General features: G+C 44.7%; 1 protein-coding gene across 7 annotated transcripts in view; it reads left to right on the plus strand.

Annotated features, from left to right (window-relative positions):
* Positions 1-14,395, plus strand: part of Upp2 (uridine phosphorylase 2) — a 44,641-nt gene that overhangs the window by 26,913 nt on the left and 3,333 nt on the right. For 6 of the 7 annotated variants that reach the window (XM_029474488.1, XM_029474493.1, XM_029474489.1 and 3 more), the window contains 3 exons: positions 369-483; positions 4,013-4,222; positions 6,211-6,357. In XM_029474488.1, coding sequence (XP_029330348.1) covers positions 369-483; positions 4,013-4,222; positions 6,211-6,357 — 472 coding nt within the window. Of the gene's footprint in view, positions 1-368; positions 484-4,012; positions 4,223-6,210; positions 6,358-6,987; positions 7,444-14,395 lie in introns of those variants that run through there. The other variant, XM_029474490.1, reaches the window with a different exon arrangement.

A 14,395-nucleotide genomic window follows, 5' to 3' on the forward strand; every position in this document is an offset into this window, starting at 1 on the left:
TCCTGTCAGTTATGTATGGGTGCAGAATTCTTTTCACATACACTCATTGAAAAGGACCCTACAGGCAGATACAAGATGCTGCTGCCCCAGCACACCTGTATTCTCTGCCATCCACCTCTGCTCTTGACAGTGAGCGGCTCAGTTTAACTGGCTCCAGGATGCTTCTCTCTAGTCCTCACAGATGGACACATCCATCAGCATGCCGTGTAGGCATCACTTAGAGATGACTTACGTTTTCCCAAGCATTGGCACAGTCTTAATGATTATGTAAATTTATACAAGGGCTGTTAACTCATAAAGAAGAAAAAAAATACGTCCTGCTCACTTATGCGTGTGAGATATATAATGACTCTCCACTCTCTCAACAGCACGGGATGGGCATCCCCTCCATTTCTATTATGCTCCACGAACTCATCAAATTACTCCACCATGCACGCTGCTGTGATGTTACCATCATCAGAATTGGAACGTCAGGGGGAATTGGTGAGATGGATTGATTTCTACCATTAAAACCGAGTGATTCTTCATACATCCCTGTGTTAATTCAAAGTATACCAACATATTCAGAGCCCAACAGAAATCCAGATGGGCTACAAAGTACTGGGAGACTGGGGCTTGGGGATTTAATCTCTCTCTCTCTCTCTCTCTCTGTGTGTGTGTGTCTGTCTGTCTGTCTGTGTGTCTGTGTTATTCCACTATTTGTTCAAAAGAGAATTGTTAGAAAGTATGATTTTATGGTATGTTCTATTTTTGACCAAAATTAATGTGGGGAGAGCAGGGCTTATATGGCTAACAGCTCGCAGTCAATTATAGGGGAAAGCCAAGGGAAGATCTCACTGCAGGAACTGAGTCAGAGGCCTTGGAGGAGTGCTGCTAGGCCATCCTTATGGAGACAAGTTTTCAGTTGAGGCTCCCTCTTCCCAGGTGACTTCAGTTTGAGCCAAGTTAACAAAAACTAATCATCGCATAGTTAGGGGAGGTTTCGAGCCTGAGAGGTTGATTCTATGTAACAGGAATGGGGTATTCAGGTAAAGAAAATTATAAGGATTTACCTGTTTTATTTGTTCAGTATTGGACTTTATGGCAAAACATTGCCTTTGGTTGGTCTCAGTGGTTTTGGCTCTTTTCTTGGTCCTGTGTTTTACTCAACTACACAGCAAAAAGGACCATGTGGGCTTGTAGGATAGGTCCAATGATTGCGTAAGTTCACCCAAGAGCTTTCCCTGCTGCCCTTCAACTGTTTCTTAAGGAGCAGGTCTTCTCAGGGTGTCATCTTACCATGTGACTGCATGCTAATGCAGATGCATTTTAAAAGGAAAGGCTTGATAGAGTGACAGGAACACATGACTACATAGAAGGGGGTGAGCTTTTAAAAAGACAAATCCCCCCAGAATTGCTTGCGTAAATATTTAGGAGCAAGAGGTGGTCTCACAAAATCCTCAGAGGACAAGAGAAATGGCACGCTCACAGAGATGGCTCTGACTAAGATGGAGCAAGTTAGAAAGGACCACAGCCCTTCTAGGGCTATAATCCAGAAACAAAGCCAGCCCAAAGCCCCTCACATGTGAACAAAAAAATATTTGTGTGTGTGTGAGTGCTCTTTCAAATGGAAAGGAAGAATGGAAGCAGTCAGTGTTGGCCAGACATCCTTCTAGATTGTAGTTTCCCAAATGATCAGTTTCAGGGAACAAAGTGCCTGGGAAAAACATGGGAACTGTTATTAAGGCTGCCTGTAATTCTCGATTTGTGGGATACACTGACCTGCCTTCTGAGCTCACAGCTACACACCCTGGCCACCTGACTGCTACAGTTGCCATTTGATATGAGTGAGCCTCCAGGTAGTCACTCTGGTGACCGTCCAAATCATGGTCATGGTCTTGTGCTTCATGATAACATGGTATAGACGACAACAAGATTGTACCGACATCATGGAGGCCTGCCTGTAAATGGAGGCAAAGCAAGCTACTGGATGGTGCAAATAGCTTCATTTCAGAGTTGCATCTAAGACAATCTCATTTGCTCTGTTTGAAGCAACACTGTATTTGAAGATGGAAAATACAGATATTACTTATTCTTTTGCTGATATGAACATTCCTTAATGGAGAAAAAAAATTTGATAAAGGAAATGTACACAATTAAAGAGACCTTTTGTTTTACAGAGACTGGGCTCTAAATGCTTCAGTGTATCTACATGTTAAGCCAATATGAGGAAAATACATTTTCAACTGCCTTCTCAATGTTTTAGGGCATTCAGGATAAAGTAGGGAGTCCTTGTTTGGCTTACTTCCAGTGTGTCTGACCAATCAGAACTGTATTTTCAGAAGCTACTTGGATGTTTAGTTTTAGTTGTCAACTTGACACAACCTAGCATTATCTACCTTGGGTTCGCCTGTGGGTGTATCTGGTTGGAGATTGTCTTAGTCTTAATTCAGTTCGTTGATGTGGGCGTGACCATTCCCTAGGCAGGAGGTCCCGAATTGTGTAAGAGTAAGGAAATGCAGCTGAGCACAAGCAAGCTAGCAAGTACGTGTGCACCCATTATTTTTCCCTCTGCTCCTGACTGTGGATGAGACTGACTGCTTCTAGTTCCTACTTTAATTGCCTCATAATGGCGGACTGTAAGTTGGAATTGTAAACCTGGTCTCTCTGCTTTTGTTAGGTTGTTATCACAACAACAGAAATTAAACTCTGACAGCCACCTTGGGGATCTAGTGGGAAGTGTAAAGAGCTCCCTAATTAACTTGACTTTGGCATATTGGAATATATACAAATTCATGAGGAGTCTGCACTCCATAGCTAGGGTTGCGTGTTTTTTGTTTTTTGTTTTGTTTTGTTTTTTTCCTGTAAAGTGACAGATAATATAGATTCTGGGCTTTGCAAACAATGCCACCTCATAGCTCAGATACAGCAAGAACAGTATGTAAATGAACGTGTAGACCATGTTGCAACAAAGCTTTGTTTACTAAGAGAGGTGGCATGTGGCCTGAGGACCAGAATTTGCAGACCTGTGTTCTGTGGTATCGTGATAGAAGCCTGTACTCACTGATTTCTATTGACCACTTATGATGTGCTGGGTACGGCACAGGCCAGGCGAGAGGGCAGTGAGCTGACGCTGTTCTTAGATTTATATAGCTTGTGTTTCATCAGAGAAATAGACAAACAAATGACAGTTAAAAAAAAAGAGTACCATTTAGATACATCTTCGCAGTCAGTAGAAATTTGTCAGTAGATATTGGCATAAATCAAAAGATGGGTCACCAAAGGCCTTGGGAAATTCTCTGGACCCCATCTTTGTTACTTTTCCCTTATTTATGCTCATTTCTTCAGTTGTCTCTCCATGGCTTAGACTTTTGGAAGGGAGTGACTCCAGCTGACACCTGAGAAACGTTGGCATTAGTGTAATAAGAGGGCTTTGGGAAGAGAAGGACACACCCAGGCAGGAAGAGTAAGAGATGACAGGAAATAGCATCTTAGTGGGCCCCTGCCCTTTGAGCAAGCCAGACTTTGCAGCAATGGAAGGGCAGCCAAGAGGCCTAATTTGCATGGAGTCCGGGAGAAGAGGGAGGGCATGTGATGAGACTCTGAGGGAAGAGAGGGGAGAGCTGCCAAAAAATTATAGTAATCGAGGAGTTTGTAGGAAGATTAAATATCAAGTAGTCACATCACTTTTTGAAAGCTACTTGCTGGCAGGCTCATTTACTTTATTCCTGACCTAATTTATTCAAATTTGAGCCCGAAGGCTGGCACTAATTTGCATGTCCAAGAGTCCTGTTTGTCTTGAAACCTAAACCTCACCACATTGAAAATGCGAATCTTCGAAGCCGTCCAATGAGAATGCCTGTTCTAAAGGTTATTCGATTGCACTTAGGGAAAAACATTTTTGAAGATGGAAGCAGGAAGAATCATTAACAAACAGCATTAATTAATGTTGACAGAATAGGTCGCGTACGACAGGACCGGAAAGTCAACTCGAGGCAATCTCCTGGGATCACTTATTTGTTCCACATTGCAGGGATTGCACCAGGCTCCGTCGTAATAACAGATACAGCTGTAGACTCCTTCTTCAAGCCTCGATTTGAGCAGGTCATCTTGGATAACGTGGTCACCCGAAGCACCGAGCTTGACAAAGAACTGGCTAATGATCTGTTCAACTGTAGCAGAGAAATCCCCAATGTCCCAACCCTCATTGGACACACGATGTGTACCTATGACTTTTATGAAGGTGAGAATCGCTTGCACACCAGGGAAGCAGTAGGAAAACACCGGCCGCTTGTTATACAAACCCACGATTTATATTAAAACTGCACGCTAGCAAATTAATAGTGTGGATTTTCATGGGGAAGCAAATAGCCTTTTTACTTACGAAAGCATAGCAACCTAAGGGCTTAATAAGCAGCTGAGAAACACACAGAGTGACTTTCTATTGAGAATGGGTTTAATCCTGTATCAATTTGAATACTGAAATGCAATTAGTGATATTGACAGCATCTCCTCTCTGCCCGTGACTTTTACTTAAATTGCTGTCTTTAAGAAAGAGGAATATGCTGGTTCTATGCCTTTGTCGTTCTCCTGAACCCCAGGCAAGAAAGAAGGCTAAGGAATGGAGAGAAGTGTTTAATTAGACAGATCCTCTGGGGATGTGGTGGTCTCAGAGTGGGGGGCTTTTAGCCTACAGCCTAAACGGTCTCCACACCTAGTGTAGAGTTAAGTTGAAGGTCACTGTCAAATAACAGCTCTTGTGCCAAGGGATGAGGGACAAGGAAAAAAGAGAAACAGGGCAAATCAATCTCCTGAGAAGAATGAGGATTCTACTCATTACAGAAGAAGCTACACTGTCTTGATCCCACAGTGTTTCACAGTAAAACTTGTGCTGTACTTATATAATCATTAGAGTTGATGTAAGACTTTCATCACCAACTTCTACCTTTCTCTCGATCAAAGTTGGCATGTTACTTTAGAAAGTCGTGCATGGAAATAGACTGTACTCTGCTTGCATTTGTTCAGGTTAGTAAAGGTGTTGGAGGTGTTTCTACAACAGGCAGCAGGGGTAGGGGACAGGGTGAGTCTGTTCTAGGACATCAGCTCTGAGGCCCTCCATTTAGAGTGTCACCCACCCATATGTTTCCGCCACAGCTCATTAGCAGAAGCCCCGTAGAGTCAGTGTTTCCATTGGCCTGTGAGATACTGTTTCAAATATGAAAGATTTTGCCAACATTTGTAATTTCTAGAGCTTTCCATCTGAAATTCTAGAATTTTGGCTGTCTGACATAAGAGAAAATAGTGTTAAAAAGTACAAAATAGTTGATGTATGACAGTCCTGGAAAGACACATCTGGGACTACTTAAGCTGGGGCTGGGTGAGGTGAGAGGACTCCTATGTGCCTGCGCAGACCCTCATATTCAAATTACGTAGGGCCTCTGGGCCTACTGAGTTTGACTCAGCCTCAATAACACAGAGGTATTGGCAGGCAGCACTAAAGAGGAGAGAACAGGAAAAAGCTGGCTGCCAGTACGGAAGCCAGAGGGAACAGGAACAAAGGAAAGGAAGGACTTCCTTCGGGAAGGACTGTGAAAGTCATGGACAGCCACAAGCTTCTATCCGGGCACGGGTGGGTGTAAAGGGTCAGGATACAGACACAGTGAAGGGGTGACATCAGATTGTTCTCCATCTCCTCTGTGCCTACTGGTCAACCCAGTGAGATTAAGCAAGGCAGAAGTAATAGGACAATCTGGATGGGAAAACCGGAGTAAAGGGATAGCACAAAGCCTCGGGGGTATGCAAGGGACACAGAACACACCAGTGTCTGCCTATGTCTGGTTATAGGGAGAGTGGCAGTATTCAAACCATTTGCCTCAGGAGCACCACTGAGGTATGAAATCTTTCTCCCCTGGTATCTCCACATGGCCTATGGCCCTGTCACTGAGTCAGCTGAGGGTCTCCTCAAAGGACAGCTTTCTCTGTGACCCCCTTCACCCCGTTCCTGATATCTCCACTGTCTTTCAGAACTGGGCACTCCAGTACATTCTGCCCTGTGTATGAGATGTGAGCCAGGTGAGGCCATGTTCTATAGTCCTTTAGAGGAAAGAGTCCACAGCCAGGTCCCCAGAAGAGGCTCACTCAAGAGGTAGGGACATAAGCAGACAGCCTTCTGAGGATGCTTCTGCCACTGAGGTGAGGCGATAGCCACTAAATCACTCCATTCTCTTTCAGGCCAAGGTCGCCTAGATGGGGCATTATGCTCCTTTTCAAGAGAGAAAAAGCTAGACTACTTGAAGAGAGCATACAGAGCTGGTGTCAGGAACATTGAAATGGAATCGACTGTGTTCGCAGCCATGTGTGGCCTGTGTGGCCTGAGAGGTAAATTTCTTGTGAGTTCTAAGTTCCCCTCTTTCACAAAGGTATCTTACGTTCATTCTTCAAGAGAAGGAAAGCAGGGGGCCCCAACAGATTTTATTTTGTGCTGAACGCATGCCTTAAAATTGTTTATGCTATACATTATCTCATAGAGATTTGTGAGCAGGTAGGACACTGCTCCCATCAGGGATATGAGAAAATGAAGTTCAAGGACCCAAGATTCAAGGGCGTCTGCTGGTTGATGACATAGCTAGGAATCAGCTCCAAGTTCATTGTTCTCTATCTTGGAAGTGGGTGCTCCTTTTTTTTTTTTAAATCATAATTGAATTTGTTGAGACAGGATGCAAATGAGAGATTTCTAAAATGGTCTATCAGCCATCATTTTAATTAGCGTGGTCAGGAAAAGGTAGGAGGAGATGGTGCCATTTGGGAAAGGGCGCATGGAAACCTGGGAGGCACGATCTGGGAAGTGTAAATGTAATGCTAAATATATCAAGAGCATGCAGGTGTGCTGCGGAACAGGTGGGGAGTGGATCGAGGCGGGGCGCAAGGGAGGGGGAGGGACTGTCACACGCTACACAGTTCCAAAGAGAAACCCAACAAGAGTTGCTGACAGTTCAATGTGAATTCCAGGAGAAAGGCGGACCCGAAGGACATCCAGAAGCGTGAGCTTATCACAACGGGGACAGACGTGTTTAGGTGACGATATTGGTGGCTGTGACATGCAGAGAGAGGACAAATGAGAGGACAAATGAGTTGGACTTAAAATTCTTGGGCTTCTTTGAAGGGTTTGGAATAAGCTTATATGCTGACCGTGTAAAGTGGCATTTGAAGCCCATACAGGTACAAAGAACATAGACACAGACAGAAAGAGATCAAAGCGAACAGTTAGGGGGACCAAGTAGACCAAGGCGGAGTGACCAGTGATGTCACCAGTACACCAGGAAGGTATGCTCTGCTACCCCGAGGACAAACCACGACACAGAAAGGATCCTGGTTTCTAACATCTGTCCTTACAGCCAATCTATTTCCTCAGGCATGTAATAAACACTGTGCTTATGGTAGCATGTCTGAAAATGAACTCTGGAATTAGCGTTCATAAGAGATTAATTGCAGGGACACTATTTCTAACCACCCATTATCTCAGAATACGTGTGCATGACAATCCCTGTACTATCAAGGTGAAGAGTCACAGATCCCTCCCCGAGTTGTTTAGGTTTTCTGCTTGTATGTGTGTGATACGCACGTTGGCATGTGTGTGGGCACGTGTGTATGAGTGTGCGTACCATGAGGGAGCTGGACGTCAGGAATCATTCGCAGCAGCTCTTCTACCTCAACCAGACCCGCAGCTCGACGACACGGCTTAGTCCTGCTGGCCAGCTTGCTCTGGAGAACGATTCCAGGCAGGTCTACACACTTACTGAGCATTTAGTTAGGTTTGCAGAGGGAGTGCTCTAACCACTGAGAAATCTCCCCCAGCTCCCACCCCCATACTTTTGTTTGTTTGCAAACTCGCCGTGAATGCCCACTTTCAGAGCAACTATAACCGTAACCAATGAGCAAGCATGGCACAGTTTGACCTCACTCAAGTCGCAATGCAAAAGATTTCGGTTCCAGGAAAGGCCTTCTGAGGTTTCCTTATTACCGAAGCAAGTGATCACTTGACTCATATCTCTGCTAATATGTAAATGAGCAGATTTCGGTAACCAGTACAGTCAAATAGAAAATGCTGAGCCAATAGGCTGCCAGGTATAAGTGTAGTGATGACCATGGGTTCCTTCTGTAAAAGTTACCTATTGACCCCCAGGGAATACCGTAGGCTTGTGAATCCTGGGTATCTGTCTGTCTTTTGAGAGTCCTTTGGAGACTGGAGGGAAGCCATTCTCTTGAGAGAGCTTTTCCGTCCCTGTGGCAGATCTCATGCCCTCGTTCTCCCGTGGACCTGCAGATATCCCTGCTCTATAACTTGCCTTCTTTAATCTTTCTACAGTGTACTGTGCTCGCTGCTGCTGCAGCAGATGCTGGATGCTCGTTTCAGCATCTACTCCTCTCTCTCTCTCTCTCTCTCTCTCTCTCTCTCTCTCTCTCTCTCTCTCTCCCAAGTTACTGCTGCAGCCTTCATTTCATCATGCAGACCCCTTTCAGGCTGCCAACACACACACACACCAAAGGCTCTATACACAGTGCTGCAGCTCTGTAGCTCATCCAAGTATTACTGTGCAAATTTCTTCAGTCACGGGGACTGTTAACCTCCCCCAAGGCATCCTTGTTTTAAAACTCGGATTTCTAGCAGGTTGGCTCTGGAAGATCAGCTCTCAGGGGCCAGACAGGCCCACGGACAGGTTGCTATCATGTCCTGGTCTTTCATTTGCTAGTTCATAACATTTTCCCCTCATCCGTTCCCGGTGGTAAAGCTTGGACACTGGCAAACGACCCTCTTTAACTTCAGCCCATTTACTCTCTAACTCTGCGTGAGCCAGGAAAGCATTGGGGGAAGGGCTGAGGGTATATTCACACTCTGCTATTCTAGCAGAAATTCAGAAAGGACATGAGTGACAAGCAGTATGGAGATGTCTTACCTTACCCTTACTTAGTACATGGGTTTCCAGCTCACCAGACCTGTCTACCTTCCACAGTTACTACGGGGACCATCCCACCCTACTCTCCAGGCTGCCTTCTCTGGTGGCCCGGTCTATCTTTTTATAAAGAGACAGCAGAGCAACTAATGTGAATTCACACCTACTCGAGAGAGCTCACACAGTTTCTGCCTTCAGATGACATTATGCATTAACACCACTGCTCTTCTAGGAACTGCAGTTCTAACTCAGAGGACTCAGCCACAGCGTTGGCAGAGAGACATGCCATTCTGCATCTCCCTGCCTTGGGGAGGGCCTGTGTCCATGTAGCTCAGCACTCACCTTCACAGTTACTGAGACTTGATCTCTCAGGAGACCATTGTGTTACTACACCAACCTAATCACACATGTCTATATCATGTATTTGACTTCTATGTTGCATATTCAACACTATTATCTTGATTTTTGTTTTGCTTATATCATTAATTTCTGTATTGCTTTATATAATGCATGTTCTAGTGTGCTTTCTGTTGCTGGGATACAACACTCTGACAAAAACCAACTACGGGAGGCAGGGGGGGGGTTGGGTGGGATGGGGAAGAGTTTATCTAGATGGCTTACACTTTCACACCAAATTTCATCATTGAGGGGAGTTGGGCCCTGTGATGCTTACTGGCTTGCACTCCATGGCTTGTTCAGCCTGCTTCCATATACAACCAAGAACTACCTGCTTATAGATGGCACTGCCTACAGTGAGCTGGGCCCTCCTCTATCAACCATTAATCAAGAAAATGCTCCAAAGGCCTGCCATAGGCCAATGTGATGGAGATGGTCTCTCAGCGGAGGCCCCCTCTTTTCAGCTGATTCTAATTTGTTTCAAGTAACAAAAACCGAATCAACACAGTGCATGAGGGTGACCTTCGTTTTCTCTCCATTGTGATGTGGCACCAGAAGAACAGGGGCTTTGCCATTGTTCCATGCCCAGCACCTAGAATAATGTCCACCATATGGGAGCTCAGTAAATATTTGCCGAGTGAATGAATGTAAAGAATGGCAATGAAACTCTATTTGACCTTGGAAAATGGCCACAGAAAACCAGATTCTTCATTCTCGGGTCATATGAATAGTTCAGAATTGTTTGAAGGATGGGAGCCAAGAGTTCCCCTTGCTGTTAGATTTATGCAAACCTGCAGTCCCAGAGTCTGCTGTCATTTGTAGGTGAACAAACTGCCTGGAATAGGGCCACCCATATCCATCTGTCACTGCTGTTCTTTTGCTCGTTGTCCCCAACAAATGTATTAGGAGTCCAGCACCAACTTAACAAAGACCTGGGTAAGGAAATAGTGGACTTCAAGTCACCCCACATCAGAAAGCTGTACCTTCAGAACAATGCAAAACTAGACAGCACAAAAGCAACCCAGTGCCTAGTAGGTGCATCTGTAAGGTGACTGTCCCTGTCTTATGGTGAAATTTACTTCAATTAAGCCCCTGGCTTCTGATCAAAGATGATAACCCTCTCAGGCTATGAACTTGTGATAAATATATTCAGCCTGTATCTAGTTTTTATAGCTAGAACTGCATTTTGACACAAACTCACACAGCAATATATAAAACCTAATATTTGTCTAAGATTAGGCTCTGTTCCAGTCCTTCTCAATGCCTTCAGTTGTCTGCAACATACTGCGATTTTTCTTTAGAGTAAAGGAATAATTCCATGTTATTTCTTTTGACAGCTACTTGTAACTTAGGGAGGTATTCATTCTTTAGAGAATTAGCTCTGAAACTGTTCAATAAAAAATATAAAAAACCCAGAAACTTGACTTGAATTCAACTTTTTAAATTCTTCTGTGGCTGTTCCCAGCCATGAAGGAAGGATCTTGGTGTCTGGAACATATATGGTGACTACTGGTGAAGCCCAAATGATGCTACTGCAAAAATTAATGATTATTTTAGGTTTGTAGCTAGTGTATTTCTTAATCCCAAAATGGAAGTGAATCAGGTTTTGGAACAATTGTTCCACATGGATATTTGGCAATCACTTGCAACGCTCTACACCTTCACAAAACAAACAGTGGCCAAGGGTTCCTTAACTTTTGCACCTTCTCCCAGCTAAGTCTCTGGAATTTGGCTTCAGTTCTGTGTGTCTGAGTTTGCTGCAGAAACACTGCTGCCTCTGGCAGGAGCTTCTCTGTAAAAAACACAAGGCTGGGGGTGCAGGTGGGGTGGTCCTTTGGCCCAAAGAATCAAAACATGTATCATACAAAATCAGAGGCCAGTTTTGTGCTGTAAGCATTGTGACCAGATAATCATCTTGCTTCAACAAACAAACTGTAAGGACTGCGTGGTTGTGAGAGTCAGTGCTGGAGTCAAATAAAAAGGTCAGCAGCCACTGAGTGATATTGCTTAGCCATGCCATGGCAATTCAACTTTTAGACTAAAAAATCAGGTGTAAATACGTAGTTAACGTATTACTTTGTTTAGGGTGGTCGTGGTGCGATGTTATATGGCTCAGGCTGGTCCTGAACTTGAGATCCTTTGCATCAACCTTCCAAAATTCTGCAATTACAGTTGTGTGTTACCCCACCACACCTTGCAGTGTGTTTTCTCTTGATTAATAACCGTGCAAGTCCCTGTATGATGATCAAATTGGGCTGATTAGCATTCCATCATCTCAAACATTTTTCTATTTTTTGAGATGAAACATTTAACATTTAGCAATTTTGAGCCTGTTAATTTGACAAAGACAATATTAAGGAAAAAAAATACTTTGCAATATTTTAATGTACTTCAATAGAAGCCAGTATAGTTTTGGTTGACTGGCTTCAATTCTAATTCTAAGCTTCTCTCACTACTGCTAACACGCCTTGTGTGTGGCTGGCACAGCCTGTGCTGGCCTCTTTTTGCTATGGCACCAGGACCATAGACCAGTACCTAAGATCTCAGGCTACATTTCCTGTGCTTCCAAGACATCGTTGTTTCATGATCCAGCATGCAGCAGCAGGTCATGGCTCCAGCATTGCTGCTAGGCCTCCTCAGGGATGACCGCATAGTCTTCCTCTGACAAATGATGTGAGGCCCGAGGTGGAAACTGGGGGCTTGGGACGCCTCGGAAAGACAACCTTCTCTGAGAGGATGAAGCCAGGTCTAGAGAGAATAACAGAGCAGCCTAAGGAAACACAGCTAAACAGGAACAAGGATGGATGAAATCTGACATCACTGCCTTCCCACAGGTGCTTCCTTCATACGGTACCACAAACTGGCAGATAGATACTGTTGAAAGATGATGTGCGCATGCCTGTACTGGAGAAAGCACTAGTAACAGCTTTTCGTGGAAAAGGAATGTTTAAACAGTATTTGACGCAAGAGAAAAGGACAAAGAGGTGGTTATATAAGGGAGTGGATGCATTCCTCGAAGCCTCGATATCAAAGACACAACCCAGGAATCCAGTGCTAATGTAAACACCTGGATCTAGCTCTGGGCTTCTGGGTGGAAATGAAAACACGTTGTGTTATTCGGTACTCCTTATATAACAAAAGAAAGCATTTGAGCTGTTTTCTTCTTTTGTTTGTTTTGGCAAAACTTTATCCAAACGTTAAACTTTACCCAATTATTAAACAAGTGGGATGGTCATATCTGCTCTAACAGGAAGCATCTTTAGTGACATTTTCATAAGAGGTCCAGGACAATCAAAGGATGGAACGTGAATGCCCCAGTTAATTCAGCATGTCTTTACTGGCCTAAAGTGTTAAGGTCCAGGTATGTACATTCATGGCAACTTTGATTCAAGAGTGGAGTTGAAAGTCTTTAGTTTTCAAAGAGTTCAGCCAGAAAGACTTGCTTTCTCTAATATTTACTGTCTCCCCCCACTCCCCCACCCACACTCTGGTTCAGTGTGTCTGGCATGTAGTCTATGAATCTGAATTACCTGCAGTCTCTGGCTCAGACACAGGGGGCCAGCATACCAAGTTTTGGGAGACATGAACATACAGATAAGTCATTTATATGTCCCTCGTCCTGCTGGCCCCTCTGAATGTGAACTTCTCTACCTGCTTTGTGACAGGTGCTCAACGGCCTGAGATCCGAGTCTCAGAGGAGAGACAGGAAATGGAAAGGCTCTGGATGAATGACGGCATGATTCTAGTGTCTTCCACAGGAGGCAGACCAGGATGAAAGTGTGTTGGCTTTGTAGACTCAGATGTTGAGGAACAGCAACAGCAGAGTGGGAGAAAGCAGAGGCTGGGGATAAGGAGAGAGAGAAGAGAAGCAGACAGACAAGCCCGGCTGGCAGCTGCAGCCCCAGCCTTTGCTGTTCCGTCTAACAGCCAGCTCATTGGCTTGCTGCTGTGCGCATGCGTGTTGGCTCCTAGCCCTGTTATCTTTGTTCCCCATGAATGCAGAACCCTGCTGGAGGGTTGATCTGAACCAGAGAGGTGCTGCTAACGGGGCAGAGCAGAGGGCTGCGGGGAACCTAAAGGATTTAATGTCTGGGCTTTGAGGCCCTGGGTCCCCCAAATTATCCACAGGTGGTTTGAATGCATAGAAATCCATGTAGTTTGTTATGGGAAAAAGACACAGTGGTAACTTCCCTCAGCTTCTGGAAGAGGCCATAAAAGATGCCAAAGGGCTGAGACTTGCTAGGCATTACTGACTGGGCTCAGAACACAGTAAGCTCTGCCTTAGAGCTGTGTGTTCCCATTACATTCCTCCTGGGTCAGGTAGCTGACAATGTTCTTGGTGACAGCTAGGTCACCAAATGTCCCTCTTGGCCCCAGGAACTACTCTCCATGCCTAATCTAAGGATTATGGCAGCAAAACCACAGGCTTCACTTTGACAGGTTGTTTTGAGTAATTAGTCCCTTTTATTTGTTCATGGAAATAGGTAGGTGACAAGATCATTATATGTTGCTCCTTAGGGGGCTCTCCAGGGTGGAGGAAGCGAAGCCAGAATGGCTGTCACTTGCTCTCTCTGGATTTGACCTTGCCCTTGAAATTCAGGGGAAACATTCTGCTTCTTTGCCTGCTCTGTGGAGAGTACAGAGTTTTCTTTTATCCTTCTGCCAAGCGAGGGGCCGGAGCTGGACTCTGAAAGCTCCCCGCATCTGCCAGCCACATCAACACTTCACAGACCTACTGCTCATTAGCTTAAAAAGCATGGCGAGTGCTAGCTCACGGCTTTCTTGTTTACCTGTTCAGCTTGTACAACAAAGTGAGTGGGTTTTCAGTAAAAAGGGTCCTCAGTGATGGAGTATTTGCCTCTTCTGCAGAAGAGCATTTTCACTGGCTCTTACTCGATTGTGAGCATCAGTTTGCTAGACCAGGACAAGTCGTAGCAGTTCACCATATACCAGCTCAGGAAGGAATGGATACGGCTGTTTAGGAAGGTGGGGATTTACTGGCTACTTACTTAGCCGTTCCATCATAATGGGCCATTGCTTTACCCGTTCTTTTTTTTTTTGATTTTTAA

The sequence above is a fragment of the Mus caroli genome, chromosome 2, assembly GCF_900094665.2.
Source record: "Mus caroli chromosome 2, CAROLI_EIJ_v1.1, whole genome shotgun sequence".
NCBI classification, from domain to species: Eukaryota; Metazoa; Chordata; class Mammalia; order Rodentia; family Muridae; genus Mus; species Mus caroli.